Source organism: Phragmites australis, chromosome 5 (genome assembly GCF_958298935.1).
Source record: "Phragmites australis chromosome 5, lpPhrAust1.1, whole genome shotgun sequence".
NCBI lineage: Eukaryota > Viridiplantae > Streptophyta > Magnoliopsida > Poales > Poaceae > Phragmites > Phragmites australis.
In genome coordinates, this window is record NC_084925.1 from 45,202,792 (window position 1) to 45,224,788 (window position 21,997).

Below are 21,997 nucleotides of genomic sequence, written 5' to 3' on the forward strand. Positions count from 1 at the left end.
AAATATGCTGGCTGGCAGAGGAGATAAGAGCAGCAGCAAAGGAGAGAAGGGAGAAGAGAAGAGAGCAGCAGTGGAGAGAAGAGAGCAGCAGCGGAGCAACGCTAGGAGAAGCAGCTCGAGCAGAGAGGGCAGCCGGAGAGGATCAACGCGAGCAGCAGCCGCGCTCAATTACCTTCAGGTAAGTTCTTAGATTACGTAGTTAATTAGTAATAGTAATTAGATTTTTCTTAGTCCGTTCAGAAGTATATTAGTCCCTTCGTAAGTAGATTGTTAAATTCATTCAAGTACATTTGATTAATTATATTATTTTGATAAATTAGAGTATTTAGATTATTTGTTTAGTTGGATAATATGAATTTTATTAGTAAGTGTGATTAGATTCTTTACTTAATTTAATAACATGAATTACATAATTTAATCAAGGTAATTAGTTTTATTAAAGTAATTTGATTATTTCAATTAACTTGATTAATTAGTTTAATCACTTAGGTTTAGTAGAACCGTAGAAGATAGTGTCCAGTAGCAACAAAGAGGCATATTAGTTGTATATTAGTACTTATTCACAATAGTTGTATATTAGTACTTACGTATTATTTAATTAATATTTTAATTCGATCTTTAATATTTGTTCTTTCATTTAAATTCAATATTGATGATTTAATTAGCATAGTTACTTACTTAAATATTTAGTATTGTTAAGTATTGCATTATTTAATTAGTATTATTTTTTTACTCATTATTTATTACATGTACATTTGTTTAGGAGATACGGTATGACTTTCCATATTTATTATGGAGAACGTCCCACAGTTTTGCACGGGAGACTCGTAACAATTCAGAACTGCCAGCACATAGAGAGTTCGGTTGAGGTACCTATTGATCTAGATGGCATGAAATCACATATTATGCGCCTTTTGCGTGTGAACCAGCAGTCCCATACTGTTGTCCTAGAGGTTGTGCGGCCACGGCTTGTTCCAAACAGCTCGGTCGTTGTCCATACGTTGTTCGAGATGAGCAGGAACAACGCATGGGCTTTGTACTCACGCAAGGCATTGGAGGAGAACTTTGATATAGGGGTGTACGTAAATATAGTGTCACGACTGGTGCAAGGTGATGCAATGACTACCATGGAAGGCTCAGGCCAACAGGTGATGCATGAAGAGGATGGAGGGCATGTCGGGGAGGGCAGTTCTAGTAGAGAGGGAGCTAGAGTGGACCCTTCTGAGGTCGATGCAGGATGCATGGATAATGAAGCCGGTGGTAGCGGGGATGAAGAAGCTGCTGACAATGATGACCCGATGCCGGCGATCCAGTACTTTCGTGGTACTGAGCTGCTGGATTGTGTCGTCGTTGAGTATAACACCTTATCTAACTGGGGATACCAGAATAATTTGAGGTGCTGCTGACTCCATCTCAGCCTGGCATGAATCCACCGATACCCCATCGTCGGCCTTATGTCATCTGCAATGCCATCGGAGATGTGGACTGAGTAGTAGCACTTGAGCACCCAAGGTCTGCAAACCGGGAGGTACTCCCAACTCCATAGCTGTAAGAGATGTAGGCACCATGTAATAGTTGCATTCCTCTTTATTCGCTGGGTTGCATCACACAATCCTCTGTAGGTTGCAGCCAACACTGCAGATCCCCAACTGTAAGATGTAGGCTCATAAGGATGTGACGCGAGGTGGGCCGCTAACCATACAATATGGGGGACGACATAATCGACTGCCGTGTTGCAGAACATGATGCATTCGAGCAGGACGTACAAGTACACCTCATAGTGCTGCATAAGTGTAGCCTCATCCGCATCCAGTGGGTATGGACCGAATTGTGGCAGCCCATGAACCCAGGACATGGAGAGGAAAGCATCCTTCCCGTCGTATTGCACACCAAACATACAAGATGCAGATAGTCAATGAAGCTTTAATAGCACTATAATATTTGAAGTGCATTACATAACAAATAATTACCTATCCGCAACATAACTCTTCCACTACTCCCTTGCGGGTCATGAAACTATTAACGGGGCGCCCCTGATTGGCAGCCCGGTCAGCATGACCACGTTCCTCAATGTTACAGCCATCTCGCCAAAAGAAAAGTGGAACGTGTGTGTCTCAGGACGCCACCGGTCGATGAGACCTGTGAGCAGTGCCTCATCAATAGCCGGCAGAGGTGTCCTGCCACCGCCCGCCATGGGAGCTCCGGCCATCATGAGAGCGAAAGGTAGTAGTCCTACCCGTGCGAGTGGCTCGTGGAATCGAGAGTCTAACTCCTTAATCTTGTAAACACTCCAGGCTCGCAACGGACCCAACTGCAAGAGGTATCCAATACATGTGCAGAGTTAGTTCGAAATTATCGTGGTAATGAAATAGCACATATAAACGTGGTACCTGCTGCCCTGTGAAAATCATTCTTCCCCTACGGTTCTCGTCATACCGCTGCTGAAGAAGCTCGGGAAGACCACCATGAGCAATGATAATGATTTAAGGCTTCATGGTTCAACAAATAGGTGAACAAAAAATTAGAATATATTACAAGCTTCATGATATTGTATCTGCTAAACAAAGGTACACGTAATTTTTTCTAATTTTACCGGATAATGACATTCATATAATTATACTAAGGACACAATGTAATTACAATGCTGAAAGAAATTCATGATATCAAACTAATTAAATAATCTAATTATATAGACTAATCAAATTCATATAATCAAACTAAGCATTGTAATTAATTAATGTAAGTACTCTAATTTATCAAATAATCTAATTCATATAATCTAATTAAATAAACTAAGTGCTCTAAGTACTCTAATTAATAATCTAAGTAATCTAATAATGTAATTAAATAATCTAATTTGTATAATCTAAGTACTCTAATTAAATAAACTAAGTACTCTAATTAAATAATCTAAGTACTCTAATAACGTAATTAAATAATCTAATTCATATAATCAAAGTATTCTAATTTATCAAATTAATATAATTAAACAAATGTAATTGAACGGATTAAACAATCTACTTCCGAAAGAACTAATCTACTTCAGAACGGACTAACCAAATAAGCTAATTACTCTAAATACTATTTCTAACCTAAGTATTAACTAGGTAATCTAAGAACTAACCGGTACGAAAGTGAGCGCTCTCGAAATGTTAAACTGGCGCTGCTGCTGCTCGCGTTGCTCCTCTTCTGCTGCTTCCTATACTCGAGCTGCTGCTCCTCTGCTGATGCTTCTCGCGTTCCTCCTCTGCTGCTCCCTTCTCTTCTCCCTTCTCTGCTCTGTTGCTGCTCCCTCTGGTGCTCTCTTCTCCTCTACCAGCGACCTCATTTTATGCAGCAGCACCGACACCTCTACGCGTGCGGCACCAAAGCAAAGATGAGACATGTTTTGGAATGAGCACATGCATGAAAAAATCACCAGCCGAAAGCATCATGAGTGCTAAAGCGAAAAAATGATTGACGTGACGTGGCCAAAAGACTGGACGGGACGCTCGGTCGGCTGATTTCAGCAACTCAGGTGCCGAATACGGCACTGTTCACCGTATTCGGCACCTCAGTTACCGAATACGGGGAGATTTCGGCAACTGAGGTGCCGAATACGGTGAACAGTGCCGTATTCGGCACCTGAGTTGTCGAAAGCTGTGGGGCTGGGGTGTTTTCGGAATTTGAGTTACCGTAAGCCAAATTTCGGATTTTGAGTTACCGAATACGAGTGCTAGATTTACAAATACGTCGACATGTTGTCTAATTTCGCAAATACGGCCACGTATGTTGTCTAAATTCCCAAATTTGCCATTTATTTCTGGTTGATAAGTAATTAATTATTTTTCCATCCATAACCATAGCTGCACGAACACTCAACGAGTGAACATGGAACCTGACATTTTTGTGTAACCTGTCTAGAGTTCACAACTTGGCTTAGACGTAGCCACCGTTGACACGAATGACTTGGCCGTTGATCCAGCCGGCGGCATCGGTGCAGAGGAAGCCCACCACCGGCGCCACATCCATTGGCTCGCCGATCCGCCCCATGGGGCACTCACCTGCGACTGCCATTATGCGCTCCTCGGACTTCCCTGCGTAGAACATCGGCGTGGCAACCGGCCCCGGCGCGACGCTGTTGGCCGTGATCCCCGTCCCGGCGAGCTCCTTGGCCAGTACCTTGGTCATCGCCTCCACGGCCGCCTTGGTCGCCACGTACGCGCCGTACCCTGGCCTCAGCGACCCCACGTTGGACGACGAGAAGGTGACGATGCGCCCCCCGCCGCCGCGCACCAGGCGCAGCGCTGCCTCGCGGCAGCACAGGAAGGAGCCGCGCGTGTTCACGCCGAACGCGCGGTCCCACTGCTCCGGCGTCGTGTCCGCGATGGACGGGTACGCCGCGTCCTGCACCCCCGCCGCGGCCACCAGGACATGCAGGTCGGGGCCGAACGCCGCCTGCGCCGCGTCGAACAGGAGCGCCACCTGCGCGGGGTCGGACACGTCCGCATGCACCGCGACGGCGCGCGGCCCCGGGCCCGGTGCCGAGTTGAGCGACGCGACGAGCTGGTCCGCGAGGGCCGAGTCGCCGACGTAGCCGACCACGACGCGAGCGCCGAGGGACGCCAGGTGCGCGGTGACCGCGGCGCCGATGCCGCCAGAGCCGCCCGTCACGATGGCCACCCGGCCGTGAAGTGGCTGTTCGCCGGGGGCCGGGCGAGAGGGGACATCACCGCTGGTGAGGCGCAGCTCGTGAGGTGGATTGCTCATCGGGAACTCGCTATCATCTGTTCTGATTACGGCTTGGATGTGCAAGTGATTGGAGGCATCGAGCCGTTTTTATAAACAGATGCAAGTGTGCGAGACGGATCAACTAAATTGCCCGCGACAAGACGAGTTACGTCTTTGAATTGATTCCCCGCGGCCTCTTCAGCCACTGGACTTTTCTCATAATTGCGCGGAGCTCCATAATGCATGCAAGGAATTTGTTTTTGGATTGTTCTTTTTAACATAGTTGTGTGATTGTGTCTCCTGGTGCAAAAACCATATATCCGCTTCCACGTTATGGAGCCTTGGAACGATCTTTTACTGCCATTGGTAACTAACATTACTGCACTTTGCCAAATGCAGCGCTTGTACGTAGTAGCAATGCAAGGAGTACGTGTACAGCAGTAGAAACACAGTGTAAGGAAACACTGACAGCAAAATACATACGCTCCAAGGAATCTGTTTTTGAGATGCATAGAAGCACCGCTAGACATGACGGAAATAGCAGCTCCAACAACGTCAGCAATAAGCAGCTTCTTTCACGCCCACTAGAAGTTGCAAGTGCACAAGGAGTAGTGGAGTACTCCAGTAGAGTGCTAGACCTTGAGCTCCTCGTAGAACAGCTCCTTGAACTTGGCCAGGCTCTTCGGCTCCATGGCCACGACGACGTCGAGCCGGCCGTCGCCGTCCGGGCCGGGGACGAGGTACACGAGGCCGCTGAACTGGAGGCACGCCCGGCCCATGAAAGCAGGCCGGCCCCACCCGAAGTCCGCGTCGTAGATCGGCAGCCCCTGCCAGCTTATGACCCACAGGTCGGTCTCCGGCATGACCCACTCCCCCTTGCGCAGCCCTGCAGCGTCGCTCACCACCTGGTCCAGGTGGTCCACCAGCGACCGGATGTACTCGTCGTTCAGCCCAGCGGTGGCGCCGGAGACCCTGTTCGCGGCGGCGTCGAGTGGCTCGGAGACGATGTCGCCCACCTTGGCCACCGTCGACGCTCGGAAGATGGCGTTGCCGAGGTAGCCGTCCGGGAGCGGCGGGCGGACGCGGGAGCGGGCGTCGGCGGTCATGTACAGCCGGGTGTCCTCTGTTCCGGCGAGGCCGCGAGCCTTGCACGCGCACCGCCACACGCAGGCGACCACGGCCTTGAACGTGGAGAGCTTCTTTCCGCCGCCACCGTCACCCTTGAGCGCGTCGATCTGGTTTTTGGACATGGCGAGGATGGCGGACTCGAACGGAACCTTCTCTTGCTTTGACCCGCCGCCGCGCCGGGAGTACTCGGAGTGGTCGAAGAGCGCAATGGGAGGGGAACGCGCGCGGAGGAGCGTGCGGTCGAGCCACGGGCGAGGCGCGGCCTCGCAGACGCCCCTCGCGATGGCGGCCCACGTGTTCACGAAGTCGAGTGCCGCGAGGCCGTCCGCCGCCGTGTGGTGGATGGCCGCGCCGACGCACACCCCGCCGCACTTAAAGAACGTCACCTGCATCGGCGCACGCACGCGTCAGCATCGCAACCTACTACGCCCCTACAAGCACTACTTGAACGCTGTGCAAGGGCGCGACCTGGAACATGGCCAAGATGCCGGCGCGGTCGCCGCCGTCGGCCGAAGGGACAAGCATCCTCCGCAGCTCATCCGACGGGCCGAAGCCGCCGAGGTCGTCAAGGGTGGCATCAGCGCGCGCGGTGACGAAGAGAGCGCCATCGCCAGTGCAGCGGATCTCCGGGCGGCCAGCTCCGTCCTGCGCTAGCCGGCCGGCGAGGGGGTAGAAGGGAACGAGCGCCTTGGACAGGGCGGCCTTAAGGACGTCCGGCGAGATGAAGGCCGAGCCGGGGCTGGGCCGGTAGAAGTAGACGGTGGGCGTGTGCCCCCTGGCCACGAGGAGGTCGAGGTTGGAGAGCCAGAGCTCGTGCTTGGGCGTCGCCTCGCCGGGCGTCACCATGCAGGATTCGAGGATCTCCACTGCCATTTCTCTCTGAGGGCCAGCCAAGCTACGAGAGCTCGATCGATGGGAAGAGAGGCTAATGTTGGTGCGTAGTTGTCTGTCTGGGACTCTCGGTGTTCTTTCATGCGTTTGGATTGGACTTGCATTTTATTTTATTTCTGCGATTAATTAGTCTTGGATTCACAGGGGGAATTGAGAACGAGTTTAAGGATTTGGGCACAAGTACCATACTGTACTTAAAATTGCAATATTTTTTGTGCCCCAAAGATCGAACATGTTAGTTGAATGTATTGCTGGACATTTGGACTCGACTTACTTCACTATCCGAGTTTGCGTTGAGAATGCATTGCTGTTCGTGTTTATGATTGGAGATGTTCTTGCGTCCATGATTTACGTTGACGGTATTAGACCAAAACTATACTTAGAGAGTTGTGAATCACATGGTTTTTTTTATCCTTACATAATGCCAAGGGATCCAAATTATCTGACTTCAACCTGAAATGGAAAACAATGATTTGTGAGGTAGTAAACAATAGACTTACGTCAAATACTGCAACAATGGTGATATAGCGATTTCACAGTAAAAAAACAAACAATGTAACATCAGATCCTACCTATCCATATACGATCCAAATGCTCTACCATGAAGTCACCGTAACTTCACTCTACCGTGAAATCTGAGGATCCTATTACTGTACCAAAAGCTCGGGACGCAAACAAACACTGTATCATCAAACCCTACTCATCCATCTACGATCCAACAGCTTGTGGTAGAGTGAAATCACTCCACCGTGAAGTTAGAGAATCGCATTACAACGTCAAAGAGCTCGGGACGCTCAGGCCAAAAGAAAGAACACTTGACGGCGTTGGCTACCAAACCAGTTAGCTCTCGTTCCCCAGACACCGGGTAGTGTTGGTCTCCTATGTCCCTAGCGCCTTGAATCCCTTTTTGACTCATCTTAGCAAATTTTTTATGCATCTGAATAAGAATCTAGACCCGTCAAAAGAAAAGAGACACCAAAAGTTCATATTACATATTGGGCTAAAAATCCACTACTTCAACTCTTAAAACTTTTGGCTTCAGAATTGAAGTGTAGCCTTTTTTTTCAGATAATGAAACTAGTAAGGTGGTTCAGTTTATATTACATATTGGGCTAAAAATCCACTATTTCAACTCTTGAAACTTTTGGCTTCAGAATTGAAGTGTAGCCTTTTTTCAGATATTGAAACTAGTAAGATGGTTCGAGCTTTTATAGCATGGCTAACATCAATGTAATATTTTATCACAATAATATGTAATTAAAAATTAGTCATTTTATTATTTATTTTATTTTATTTGGACTTTTTTAGATATTTTGCTTTCCAATCTATATAAAAATCAAACAGCTAATCTTCCATAACTTTTAATTCCGAAATTACTGAATTATTAATTGTATTTGATTTGAACTCTTTGATTAAATCTAGATCGTTAGATATTTATAACAATAAGTGGTCTAGATTTTTTTTTTGTCAGATTAGTATAGTAATTTATGATCTTTAGTGCGAATATAATAGGGTTTTTTTCTCTTAAATATTAAGATAATAAAATGGTAGTGTAATCTACAAAGTGTCCAACAGTGACTTGTTCTGATTACTTGTCACGCTCCGGTAGTTTTCAACATCAAGAAATGGTGGTTGGCCTACTGTCTGACCATGATTGGACCGGCCCATGCTTCACGTGTCCTTTAGTGGCCCTTTGTTTTGCGCACCTGCTATGATCTGGGATCTGAAAGGGATAAATGCAAAAACCCCCCCAAAAGTTACTTGGATTTTGACTTTCCCCCCCAAAAGTTGTTTTGTTGCAAAAAAACCCCCCAAATGTTTGATTTTGTTGCAAAAACACCCCCAAAAATTCAAAAACAAATTTAAAAAATCACAAAAAATTCTAAAAAAAACTAGAGACAATTATAAGAACTTTTGTGAAATTTGTTTTAAAAAATAATATCCTTTGCATCATATTTCATGGAGAGTAAGTTTGAAAAAAAAGAAAAACTTGCAACTCATTTATTAATTCGAGTTAAATGCATAGTTAATTATTTACTAATCCAAAAATCATGAAACAAAATTTTCTAGTCTTCTTACATGATCCTCTATCTTGTAAAAATACATGAAATCTTGAATTAGTTATTGTAACGTGCAGAATTGAGTAAATGTGTTACAGATAGATTAATTCATAACTAATCCATAACACCCCCAAAATTAGTGAAACCACTTTTATTAGTTTACTTAAACAATTATTTGTGTAGGAAAAATAATGGTAGACATGAAAAAGTTAAAATAACATGAGTTAATAAATGAGTTGCACATTTATCTTTTTTTTTCCAAACTTCCTCTCCATGAAATATGATGCAAAGGATATTATTTTTGAAAACAAATTTCACAGAAGGTCTTAGAATTGTCTTTAGTTTTTTTTAGAATTTTTGAATGATTTTTTTAGTTTTTTAAATTTTTAGGGGGTTTTTTGCAACAAAGTCAAACTTTTAGGGGGTTTTTTGCAACAAAATAACTTTTGGGGAGGAAAGTCAAAATCCAAGTGACTTTTGGGGGGGGGGGGGGGGGTTTTGCAGTTTTCCCGATCTGAAAACATATTGATATTTTAATCGATGAAGAACACGTGAGAGTTGAGACAGTGAGGATTAGAAGAGCTTTAGTAAAAAAGCTGATCTGACGGAGGAGGAGATACGGAGACATTATCAGGTGGGCAGTTAGAAGAGTTTTAATAAGAAAAGACTGATCTGATGGAGGAGATGGGTATGGGGACACCATCACGTGGGTCTGGAGATACCATCAAGCTATGAATGGTAGAGTACTATCGAAATGGTCGGTGTCAGGACAGAAAAACTTTAAAATAGAGAGATTAGCATGAGGACAGAATGTGAGTACACATCCAGCGATTGCAACAGAGATAGCAGGAGAAAAGCGAGGTGAGGGACCGAGGCGGGACATATGCGCAATCAGTGTGGCCACCGATTGAAATCAATGTTTAAAAACTAATCACTCTAGTTATAAATATAGTTATTTTAGTTTACTCAACTATTTTCCAAATATAAGTTATTTTCGAATTTCTATATATTTTTTCACTTTTGTTCTCATCTTTATTTTGTTTAATAAATATTACTATTCTCATAAATAAAAAAGTTATTTTTACCAATACAGAATAAATAAAGAGCAACAAGATCATTTGATATATGCTTACTCTTTCATATTAATGAAGAGACTAGATTACATGAGTCCGATATAAACTACACCATTTTAACTGTGCACATAGACTTAAAAGCGTAAGCATATATTCTAGTCTCTTTAACAGATGCAGTACTATCATTTGCAATCGGAGAGGGTAAGAGATGACCTATATTCTTAATTCTTGTGTATAAATCTAAAACGACGTATATTTGCAATCGGAGAGGGTAAGAGATGATCTATATTCTTAATTATTATGTATAAATCTAAAATGACGTATATTTGCAATTGGAGAGGGTAAGAGATCCGGTTTTTACATCTTGTCAGGGACTGACGCTCCGCAAACCGTTCAGCATTAAGATGGGTGTGCTTGTCCTATTGCCTTGTACTGTACATACAGGATTGGTTGCGTAAATGTATATACGTAGAATCTTTTTTCACCGGTGTTCGGTTGAGAGGCGTCCTTAGCAGAGTGTTCGGTTGCGTAAATGTATATACGTAGAATCTTTTTTCACCGGTGGCGCTATTCTACATCTCGTTGTATAAATACTTAGTTATTCTATCCACACAAAATTAATGATGTTATGCTTTGGATTGGATTACTGAATCAGAAGTTCGGATTTACTGAATCGCGTTTTAGAGCACGTATATATATCCAATACAAGCCGCATAAGAAGTTGGCACGTGTTGTCGGTAATTTTCTTGATTGGGTTTATTAGTGAATCTACTTGGATTAGGTGATTTTGAGCAACGTTGAATAATACTGTACTCTAGAACCGGGTGTTGAATCCTACTAGCATCGATGAATCACATGCCCAAGCATTAGTCCATACCACATACATTTTTCCCCATTTTAGCAATTCTAAGCAACTAACTAAGAGCATCTCCAATAGGCTCCTAAATCTCGATCCCCATATCTTCGTACAGAGAGCATCTTCATATGATTTTTCTTTCTGTTTTCCTGTATACTCCAACCGACTAACTAGATTCTATTCACATATATTTTAATAATATCTAACTAAAAGAGTATTTTCAATGCACCGTCGCCTTATCCACACCTCGCCCTGCGCCGCTGCCTCCCCTCCTTGACCATGTTGAGCTCTTCTGCGTCGTCCTGGAGCACATTTTTAACATATATATATGTATATATATATATATATATATATATATGTCCAGCTAGATATCAACTCGATTAGAAATACTTAAGAATCCAAAGTCCATACCACATACATATATTAGTATAAAAATGTACCGGTTTAATTATTTCAAAACTTTTCACTTCGAACTTGAAATGTAGCATATAGAAATGGATGCTTCATGTCCATTAGTATTTAGTGACCTTTTTCTGTTTCTTCTGCCACGATCCGTTACTGTTCGGCATTAATAGGTAGTTGCCCTGTCGCTTTATGTCTGAAACCTGAAAGGCGCATGTCCATGTCAAGCATTGGCCACACGTTCTTAGCAGATGGGGCGTCCCTATTAGAGTGTCCCCATCATTATATAGTATTACTTTTCATGGGCAAAATCTATATTACTCCCTCCAATCAAAAATATAATTAAAACGTATTTTATTTTAAAAAAGCATCAAAAATATTTTTTTAAATAATTTTTCTTATAATATATTGTCAATTGTTATAAAATCAACATCATATTAAATAAACTTTGAAATACAAATATATTGAAACAAAGTTTATATACTAAACATACATATAATTAAGTAAATTTTACAAACTTACAACTATTTGTACCTTTATAACGTAAAATTACAAAAAAGCTATAGTTTTATGTTACAAAGTGAACAAGTAGTTGTAATTTTATGAAATAAGTCTTAAAAATTATAGTTTTGCGTTAAAAAATATAAATAGTTATAGATTGTAAAATTTACTCTATAATTTGAATAATTATCGATCAAAACATGTGAAAATTGGTTTTTTCAAACAAAATACTTCTTATATTCTTAAATAAGAGAGTATATCCATAAAGGTCGGTGCGAATCTGAACGGTCATATGCGGGTGAACAGTAAACGGTTGGAGGAACAGTAAAATAGTGCGCTTGACAGGAGGAACTAAAGATTTCATATGATTAGGCAGTGACTGGTGATAAGCACGGTGTCTCACTCACTCACGAAATGAGTGGTGCAGCAGCATGCACGTACAAACAGATGCAGCAGCAGCATCACTGTCCCCGCCGAGGGATGAAATGGTACAGCAAGGGAATCACATGGGGAACACAGCAAGCGATGAATCACAAAGATGAAAGAGAAGTGATACAGTCCACCTCTCTGTTTTGTTTGGATTCCATTCCATACATGGAGCATCGACCAGTCCATAATTCATGTCCATTAGTGACTTGTCTCGACGTCTTGTCATGGAGCAAACCTGTCCTGTCGCTTGTACTTTACAGGATTGGAAATACAGTAGATGATAGGCGTCCTTATCAGAGTAAATGTATATGTATATATTTAGAATCTTATTTTATCGGTGACGCTATTCTACATCTGGTTGTATAAATACTAGTTATTTTAGCCACGCAAAATTAACGATATTATGCTTTGGATTGGATTACTGAATCAGAAGTTCGGATTTACTCAATCGCATTTTAGAGCACGTATATATATCCAATACAAGCCGCATAAGAAGTTGGCACGTGTTGTCGGTAATTTGCTTGATTGGGTTTATTAGTAAATCTACTTAGATTTGGTGATTTTGAGCAACGTTGAATAATACTGTACTCTACAACCGGGTGTTGAATCCTAGTAGCATCGATGAATCACACGCCCAAGCATTAGTCCATACCACAGACGTTGCTTTCTCATTTTAGCAACTCTAAGCAACTAACTAACAATATCTCTAACCGGTTTTTTAAATCTTGATCCCTATATCTGCATATAAAAAATCTCTCCAAAAGATTCTCTCTGCTTCTCTGTACGCTCCAACTGACTTCCTAAATTCCCTTCACATATATTTAATTAATAGGAGAACTATAGATCTCCCCTGAATTTTAGCCTAATCTTCAAATTTCACTCTAAACTATGAAATCAGATATATTTCACCCTGAACTTTATAATATCACTCAAATTTTACCATGAACTATGAAACCAAATATGCTTCACCAAAATCTTCTTCCTTAACTCATGGACCTTAGGGACCACAAGTCGCGTTCTAAACCACAAGATGTCTTGATTATCCTCCAAAAAGTCTACGGCTTTACCCTCCTTCATCTTGCCATGAATTCGGGCCATATCATTGTCATTCCTTTGTGCTTTCTTGATTTGATCGAAGAGGGTGGATTTGACCTAAAGATTTACAAGAAATCCCTCCAAGACCATATATAGTCAAAGTCTTCGAAATTCATCACAGAGTGTGGCATTTCCGGGCTTGATCATAAGATAATTGCACCGAGCATTTCAGCTCAGGGCATCGGCAACGATGTTCGTCTTGCTGGGATGATAATGAACCTCCAATTCATAGTCCTTGATAAATTCAAGCCATATTCTTTGCCTCATGTTGAGGTCGGCTTGATGAATATGTATTTGAGGCTCTTGTGATCAATGTAGATATTACAAAGATTGCCAAGAAGGTAGTGACGCCAAATTTTTAGAGCATGCACAACGGCGGCAAGCTCTAAATCGTGAGTTGAATAATTTTCCTCATGACGCTTCAATTGGCGAGAAGCATAGGCGACGACTCGGCCCTCTTGCATGAGAACACAACCGAGGCCTATACGGGAAGCATCAGAATAAACGTTGAAACTCTTGTCCACATCTGGTTAATTAAGGACGGGAACAGTGGTGAGAAGATTCTTCAAAGTTTGGAAGGCTTGTTCACAAGCCTCGGACCAAGCAAACTTTACTCCTTTGTTCACAAGACTTCGGTCATAGGCTTGGCAATTTTGGAGAAGTTCTAAATGAACATGCGGTAATATCCCACAAGTCCAAGAAAACTCCAGATGTCGGTGATGTTCTGCGGTTGCCTCCAATTGAGCAAATCTTGAACCTTGCTTGGGTCAACAACGACACCATTTGCGGAAAGGATATGACCAAGGAAAGCTACTTTCTTGAGCCAAAATTCGCATTTGCTTAACTTGTCATAAAGACGATGTTCACGGAGTCTTTCAAGAACGACTCGGACATGCTGGGCATGTTCTTCTTCTGTCTTGGAATAAATGAGGATGTCGTTGATGAATATTGCGATGAAAGAATCTAGCTCTTCCATGAACACTGTGTTCATTATATACATTAAGTAAGCTGGTGCATTGGTTTAGGCAGAAGGACATGACCATGTACTCATAGAGTCCATAACGAGTGAAGAAAGCTATTTTAGGAACATCCTCCGATCGAATCTTTATTTGGTGATAACCCAATCTTAGATCAATCTTGGAGAAGAAACGGGCACCAGTCAATTGATCAAACAAGATGTCAATGCGGGGAAGTGGATATTTATTTTTGATGTTGACCGTATTAAGAGGACGATAATCCACACACATCCTCAAGGTATTATCCTTCTTCTTGACTAAGATAGCCGTGCATCCCCAAGGTGAGAAGCTCGGATGAATGAAACCCTTCTCAAGTAATTCCTTCAACTATCTCTTCAATTCCGTTAACTCATTTAGAGGCATACGATATGGTCTTTTAGACACCAGGGCTGTTCCAGGTGTGAGTTCAATGACAAATTCAACATCCCGGTTGGGTGGCATCCCAGGTAATTCTGTAGGAAAAACATCCGGGTACTCGCACACCACTGGGATATTTCAAAGGTCTGTGGTTACGGCACACTCCAAAGCATAGAGATGGGGACCACCCTCTTCCAAGTGGAGGGGGATCTGGACACCGGTCGAATTTTATGATCCTCCGAGCGTGTGGGGGAACCGTCCAAATAATATTCTAATTAATCACCAGGGGGATCATTATTCATAATCACAACCTCGATGATTAACATGAATATCATCCCGGTAGTCTCGGTATGTGTTTTGTGCCCAGGAATCGGAACACATGCCTTCCAACATGTACATCACAACATAGCTTAATAACGAGCGAGTAATAAACATTTAGATTATAAGTATTAATCATGCAACTGATTTCAGCAATTTACAACAAAAAGCGAACTAGGAGGAGATAAAACCCCTCAACTCCTAACCACAAAAGAACTACGCAATGGAAAGTTAAACTTATAAACAACAAAAGAGAACGGCGCCGCATACCCTTAGGCACTGTCTCAAAAACACCACTTTCAGAGTAAGATGCACTACTCTTCCCCGCCACCAAGATCGGTAGGCACGAAGTAGCCAAAAACAGTCTCTTCCACAGCAGCAGGAGTACCTAAAAGCGTAGGTATGAGTACAAAGGTACTCGCATGACTTAAACCATATAGAGCACATATACATAGCTCGACTCCAAGAATTATGCATTGATCATTAGCAAGAATGAGCCACATGTTAAGTAAAACATATGCACTAAGCATCCTAGACATATATATGAGCGACTGAAACTTAACCCAAACATATAAAAACTACCCTGCAACTAACAATTGAACAAGTATAACTGTAACCAACATGTGTATCAATAAGCAACAAGAACCAACATCACCATCTCCCACATACCGAACCACAAATCATACTCGAAACTTTACGACCGATGCAGATGGATAGAAGCATACTCATGACCGAGAGCGCGACAGTTCGAACCGTTTATACACCCTACAGGGGAATACTCCTGGACCCACACGACACGAGGACCATTCAGCTTGTGCCACCGGCCAAAGTGCACACAAGGAGGTACTCGTGACAACCTTTCCCAACTAGCCCCAACCGTTTGGATCATACATCGCTCAGCGCGGCGGTACTAGAACTACTCCCGGAGCAAACTAGTACCGCTACAACCCCGCCCGCTCACACCGTCGATGTCCACGCCCAAGAAGCCACAGCTGCGAAGGTATTTGGCTCGCCTTACCATTAGATCGATATGTGGTAAGTAAGGTAAGTGCTAAACCCAACAACACCGACGATCGGTGCTTAACCGGCGCAAAACGGTATACGGTGTCCGGTTTCCTCTACCAACCTACCTAGGGGAACTCCACATCCGGGCAGGACAAAACAGCTCCTAGCACTGCCCACACACCGTCTCATACTCACCACTCATACAACCATCTCAACCTCAACAAGTGTATGTAATCATAAAAATGTCCTATGCTCACGAACAAAGAGATGCGCCGTCGTTCGACTTCTACCAAATAACCTAAGCATGGCTAAGCATATAAGTCAAACTCATACCTAAACATTGATAACATCTTAAGGCTACAAGGAATGTAAATACACAAGTATTCAAAGTAGAAGAATGCAATCAGCATAGGTTCTACCCATTGGTACCCGACATTGACTCACAAAATATGTATACATACATAAGCATATTTCATCAATTTTAAACTTATCCAATTACACAAGAGAGATCAATATGCTTAGTTGCTTGCCTTGATGCACTGGCTCAAATAGGTGAGGCGCGTCAGGATCGCCCTTGGCCTCTGGGATTGACAGATCGACGTGCTCTATGAAACATAACGCGTGCAATGATAAGCATGAATAAAATGCAACAATGCATGCCACAAGACGCATATGATGAAATACCCCAAAATATGCCACATTATGCTGGGAAACAATTTTCCTAGATATAACAAGTCATAAGGAGACTAGCAAAATTTGTTTCATTCATTTTGGACTTTAAAGAATTAGTGGCGAATTAAAGAAGCCTTAACCTAATTAATTCATCTCAGAAATTTAATTAACTATTTCATATCTAGGGATATTTTAACGGGTATAGGAGGTTATAATGAAACCAATAAAATTGGTTTCATAATTTTTGGAGCTAAGGAGAAATTACTATGAATTTTACAAGTTACCAGCACAAAAGAAAAAAAGGCGATGAACAGTCAACCCGTCCGGGTTGACTCGGATACTCCGGGTACCGGAGTCTCCGGATGACCCTCCGGGAGGGGTCCTCTGTTACTTTTCGGCTTGGAGTCACCCGGACCCTCCGGGTTAACCCGGATTCTCCGGGTGGCTCTAGAACAGCCCGTTTGAAAGGGGAAAAACTTGGCTAAAATGATTTACGAACTTATCCATATCAAAAGGAAATATCTTAGAGCTAATTCAAGGGTCCTAGAACTAGATACCCAACCTAGAATCTCAATTCCTAACTCAAATTCATCCAAATCCTAATTAGGTCTAAAGCATAAAAAATACCCAAACTTCACCACCTAACTTGAAATTCGGATTTTGACCAACCAAATGCGTATCCAAGCCATGAGAAGCCTAGAGGACTTACCCAAAGTGCTTTGCCAAGGTTAGGGACCGCCGAGAGAAGGAGGAAATGGTGAGAAATCGAAGAACTCTGGTGTTCCTTGAGCTTCAACCAAGAACACCAAAAGACAACAAAATCAGCTTGAATCCTTCGAGAAAACGAAAATGAATAGGAGGAATGGATAGCTTATGAGCTTGTGATCGCAATGGCACCACATTCTTACCTCCACTCCTTCTCTTGAGCTCGGATTTGAGGGAGGAAGAGAGAAAGCTTGAGAGGGAGAAAGGGGGCAGCAACAGCTATGCTGCACGGTAGGAGTGAGGGCACGGGAGAGAGGGGGGTGGGAGCAGGTGGCTGCACGTGAGGGAGAGGAAGGGGTGGTTGGCCCACATGTGGGGCCCACGTTTTAGAGAAAAGGGTCTGTTTTGACTGCGAATTTCATTCTTTTTCCTCCTGAATTTCTTTTCTCTCATCCAATTGACTTTTAACGAAGTGCATTAGTATTCTGAATTACAATTACGTAAAATTAAACATAATGCTTAAAAATATGATTATGCTTAATTGCGTGATTAAGAATTTGGGATGTGACAGAGCGCAATCAATGAGAGCATCATATTTGGTCAACCAATTCATTCTTAGGATGACATCCACTCCCCTAGTATCAAGAATGATCAAATTCGTATAAAATGAAACTTCTTCAATGAGGATCCCAGCCAAAGGAACGACTCTATTGGTTTGCAATTGGGTACCAGGTGCATAAATATGATATGAAGAAGGTAGAGTCTTGGTGACCATATTGTGACGCAAGACGTAACCCTCCTTAACGAAAGAATGAGATGCTCCGGAATCAAAAAGTGCAACTGCAAGGTGGGAATTTACAAGTACCGTACCAATGAGCACGCTGTCGTCCTCCTGAGCCCCTTCGGCGGTGATGTGGTTCACCGAGCCACGCTTGGGAACTTGCTTAGCCTTGGATGCCTGCTAAGAGGGTTGTGCTTGTAGTGGTGGCCTTGGAGCAGTCGCCATGGCTCCCATCTTCGGAAAATGACACTCCCGCACAAAGTTCCCGACATGCCCATAATTATAGCACGGGCCACCAGAACCACTTGTCACACTTCCTTGTGACCCCACAGGCCTTGGAGTCTATCCTGGTGATGAGGAGTATGAATGTTGCACCACCGACATAGGACGTGGAGCAGTCGGTGTCGACATGGAAGACGGAGGGATTTCATTCCCTGTTCGCTGACGTTGATAGCTCCCGCCCACAGAGGATGACAGGACCCTCTTACGCTCCTTCTCCTCCTGATGGGTTTTCAACTTGTGCTCGACGGTGAGAGAGGTGCTCACCAACTTATTGAAATCAGCAAACTCGTCAGGGGATAAACGATCTTGCATCTTGGTGGAGAGACTATTTAGAAAGCGCTCTTGCTTCTGAGCATCGGTACCGATTTCTTCTGGTGCATATTGTGCCAAGTGGTTGAACACTTGCACATATTCCATGACCAAATTACCTCCTTGCTTGAGGTCTAGAAATTCTTGTCACTTGATATCCATTATTCCATTAGGGATATGATAATCACGAAATGCTTGGCAGAACTCCACCCATGAGATGCGATGATCGAAGGCGTGCATGGGGAGATGGTTCGTCCACCACGCGCCGACCACACCTTGGAGTTGATGTGCGGTGAAGAGGGCCATCTCGTAGTCCTCGCACTGAAGAAGAGTGAGCTTTTGCTCGATGGTGCGCAACCAATGGTCTGGGTCGAGAGGATCCTCGACACGCATGAAGGTGGGAAGACTAGTACGGAGGAAGTCTGAATAGTCTTCACGACGCCTGGCTCCACCTCCTCCTTGAGGAGCTGTATTGTGCACGAGCGCCTCAAGTAGGGTGGTCTACGCTTGCCGATTCTGCTTAATTTGCGTGAGCACATCCGCCATACTCGGCGACGAAGGCGGCACGGGATTGTTCTTGTTGGACCCCTCAGGAAGATCACCCGAATTGCAACGGATTCTCATCCTGTTGTCATTTTCCAAAGTTACGAGAACTCCAACATCGGGTATATTTTTAACTCAAAGAAATTTTAAACAACCATTAGAATTAAGAAACACTCATCAATGCTTAACAACTAAACATGATGCTTATGTTGCTTATGATGCATAAATATACATAAAGACATGATTAAGAAATTGGGACGTGATACAATTTCAAATCTATTCTTATATTCCATTCAGCTAAAATCCAATTTGATTCAAATCATCTTCCATATCCCAGAGTGTTACACCCAAATCCAAATGTCTCCATTTGAATTTATGACAAGACCAAACTCGAATACAAATTCAAAAACCCTCTTTTGAATTTATTCTAAAATCCTACCTCTTTTTTCTTTTTCCTTTTTCCCTTCTTCCTTTTCAACCATTTTTCCTCGGGCTCAATCTCCCCCTCCCTTCTCAATTCCTCAACCCAGTCGGCCTGGCCTTCCTCCCCCTCTTTTCTCCTTCACGCGACCCACCGAGGAGGATGTTGTCGTCCCTTGCCGCCAAGGACCCTTAGCCCTCCCCTGAGCCAGCCTTCACGGCGTGTTAGTCACGTGGACCTAGCCATAGGATTGTAGGTGGACCAGAGCGTGCTAGAGCAGGGGAGGTGCAGAACAGATTTCTTGCGACACCGCTGTCTACTTTGACCGCCATCTGGTGATGTTCCGGTCCCTGCCCGCCGTCGATGAGCCCACAGTCGAGTCCGTCGTGCTGTGTAGAAGCCCGGCGACCACTCCTCTTAGAGAACCCTTGGCCGAAGCGTGAATCCAACGAGCTCGTTGGCATGGCTCTGCCGTGATTCCTTATCACAGGTCGATCACTTTCGCTGCTCAGAAGCTTTGCGCATCGCGCGCCCGCACGCACGTGGTCGAGCCACCGTCCGCGTAACGCTTGACTTGGCCAAGTAGGCCGTGGCCTAGGGCTAGCAGTGGCTGGCCTGCCAGGCCGACCCAACCACCAAAGGCCACGCCCTAGTGGGCCAGCCCAGCTTCGTAGCCCGCTAAGCCAGCCAGCCCAAACCCGAGCGGGCCAGCACTGTGTAGCCCAACACTGTGCAGCCCAAACCCGGTCTGGCCCATCTAGGCCCGGACTCAGCCCAATCCGAGCCATTTGGACCCAGATGGCACTATTCATGTGGGTCCCACCAAGTCACTATTCATGTGGGCGCAAGCTACTGTTCAGTGGGCCCCACTCGTGGGCCCCACTTGTGAATAGTGCAAATTCATAATTTTTTGATTTAATTTTATATTAAATATTTCGGGAGTCATAACTTCTCTGTTCTGGCTTCGATTCTAACGATTCTTTCACCAGAATTGATTTAAATTCGAGATCTATCTATCCATCACAATGTGATATTCACTAGGGCTCATTTTTGTTCCTATTTGGTGTTATTTGATTCTTCCCTAGTATAGCTTGTTAATGATCGTACTCACAACTGCAGAACTGCCAGAATTCTGCGAGTGCTACGCGGGAAGCGTCAGGAGCGAGGAAGATCCTGACTACAACCAAGATCTTGAAGAAAAACCCAAAGAAGTCAAGTCCTATCTCCTTGATCATATTGAATCTATGTTTTCAAATAATCTGCATGATCATTTAAAACTAGACTTATATCGCATGTGCTATGTATTACGCTTTTATAAACTGCTTGTAGTAGTTAATCCTATCAACACTTGTCATGCCATAAATGTTATCATCCAAAATACATATCACCCTAGGATTACCTGTTGTTATACATATTAATGATAGACAACGCCTTGATATCTAGCATGCTTAGGATTGAATACGTCTCATTAGAGATAAGATTTACTGTTATCAATGATAACTCATATACCATAAATCTTTGATGGTTGTGAATTCCGTGATGGTTGTGAAATCCTTGATGTCGTGTGAGATATGGTGGGTGATGTGTAACAATGGGTGAAAACTGTTCGGCGGGGTAGGTGGAGTAGTACTTTAGATGAGGATGCTCCTGAGGGCTTGAGTCATCTCTGTGGTGTTCATTGTCAGAAGATACATGTCCTGACCATTTAAGGACCGAGTCATTATGCCGTCATGGTTAGCCACCCCGTACAACCATGCGTCTTGAATGGGTAGGACTTTACTTCTCCTTCACCAGACTGAGTTGGGCATCATACTAGGAGGCTGAGAGCAGCGAGCAGTTAAGTGGTCATCTGTCCCTCTGTTTGAAGGTTGCTAGTACTTGTCTAGGCTTAAAAAGGGGACTGACCTTCAGTACATGGACTCTGGCGCTTGGGGTAAATCGCATAGAAAACCCGACAGAAAAGGTGATTGAAGTATCTCGGTATGATTCGCTCCTCCGCTTGCAACGGTTGGAGGCTGAGCATATCGTGTGTGTACAGTGTACACCCTCTGCAGAGTGTAAACCTATTCGAATAGCTATGTCCACGGTCATGGACATGCGACAACAGTAACCGTTTTGACTAGACTCCGAGTGCGTGTTTCTTGATGAGTGAGTGTGTGGGCTAGATGTCCGTGTGATGAGGTTTCTGACTTGATCCGCCAGAAGTTGTGTGGTACTAGAGGCACACCAGATGTGATGATAGGGATTATGGAGTGAGGTGTAGCCCTTTTAGGACCGAAAAACCCCAGATATAGCTTGTTATCTGGTTTTGAACTACTTAAACTATTTTATGGTCATATAATTGAATACATGCATAAATTGCTTTACGCTTAAAAATAAACCGTAAAGCCTCATCTTTCAATTACCCCTTTATGGATCTATCAATACCTTGAAGTAGTATAGG

General features: G+C 43.8%; 2 protein-coding genes across 2 annotated transcripts; both read right to left on the reverse strand.

Annotated features, from left to right (window-relative positions):
* Window positions 1–3,720: 3,720 nt before the first annotated feature.
* On the reverse strand, window positions 3,721–4,852 carry LOC133917750 (NADPH-dependent aldehyde reductase-like protein, chloroplastic). Its single transcript, XM_062361614.1, has one exon. It carries the CDS (start codon window positions 4,747–4,749, stop codon window positions 3,919–3,921), a length of 831 nt encoding a protein of 276 aa, XP_062217598.1. The 5' UTR covers window positions 4,750–4,852; the 3' UTR covers window positions 3,721–3,918.
* Window positions 4,853–5,026: 174 nt separating this feature from the next.
* LOC133919985 (putrescine hydroxycinnamoyltransferase 1-like) lies at window positions 5,027–6,967 on the reverse strand. The gene is made up of 2 exons (XM_062364590.1): window positions 6,307–6,967; window positions 5,027–6,224 (listed from the first exon to the last, which is right to left on the reverse strand). The coding sequence occupies exons 1-2, from the start codon at window positions 6,709–6,711 to the stop codon at window positions 5,343–5,345; spliced, it is 1,287 nt and encodes a 428-aa protein (XP_062220574.1). The 5' UTR covers window positions 6,712–6,967; the 3' UTR covers window positions 5,027–5,342.
* Between the last annotated feature and the right edge of the window lie 15,030 nt (window positions 6,968–21,997).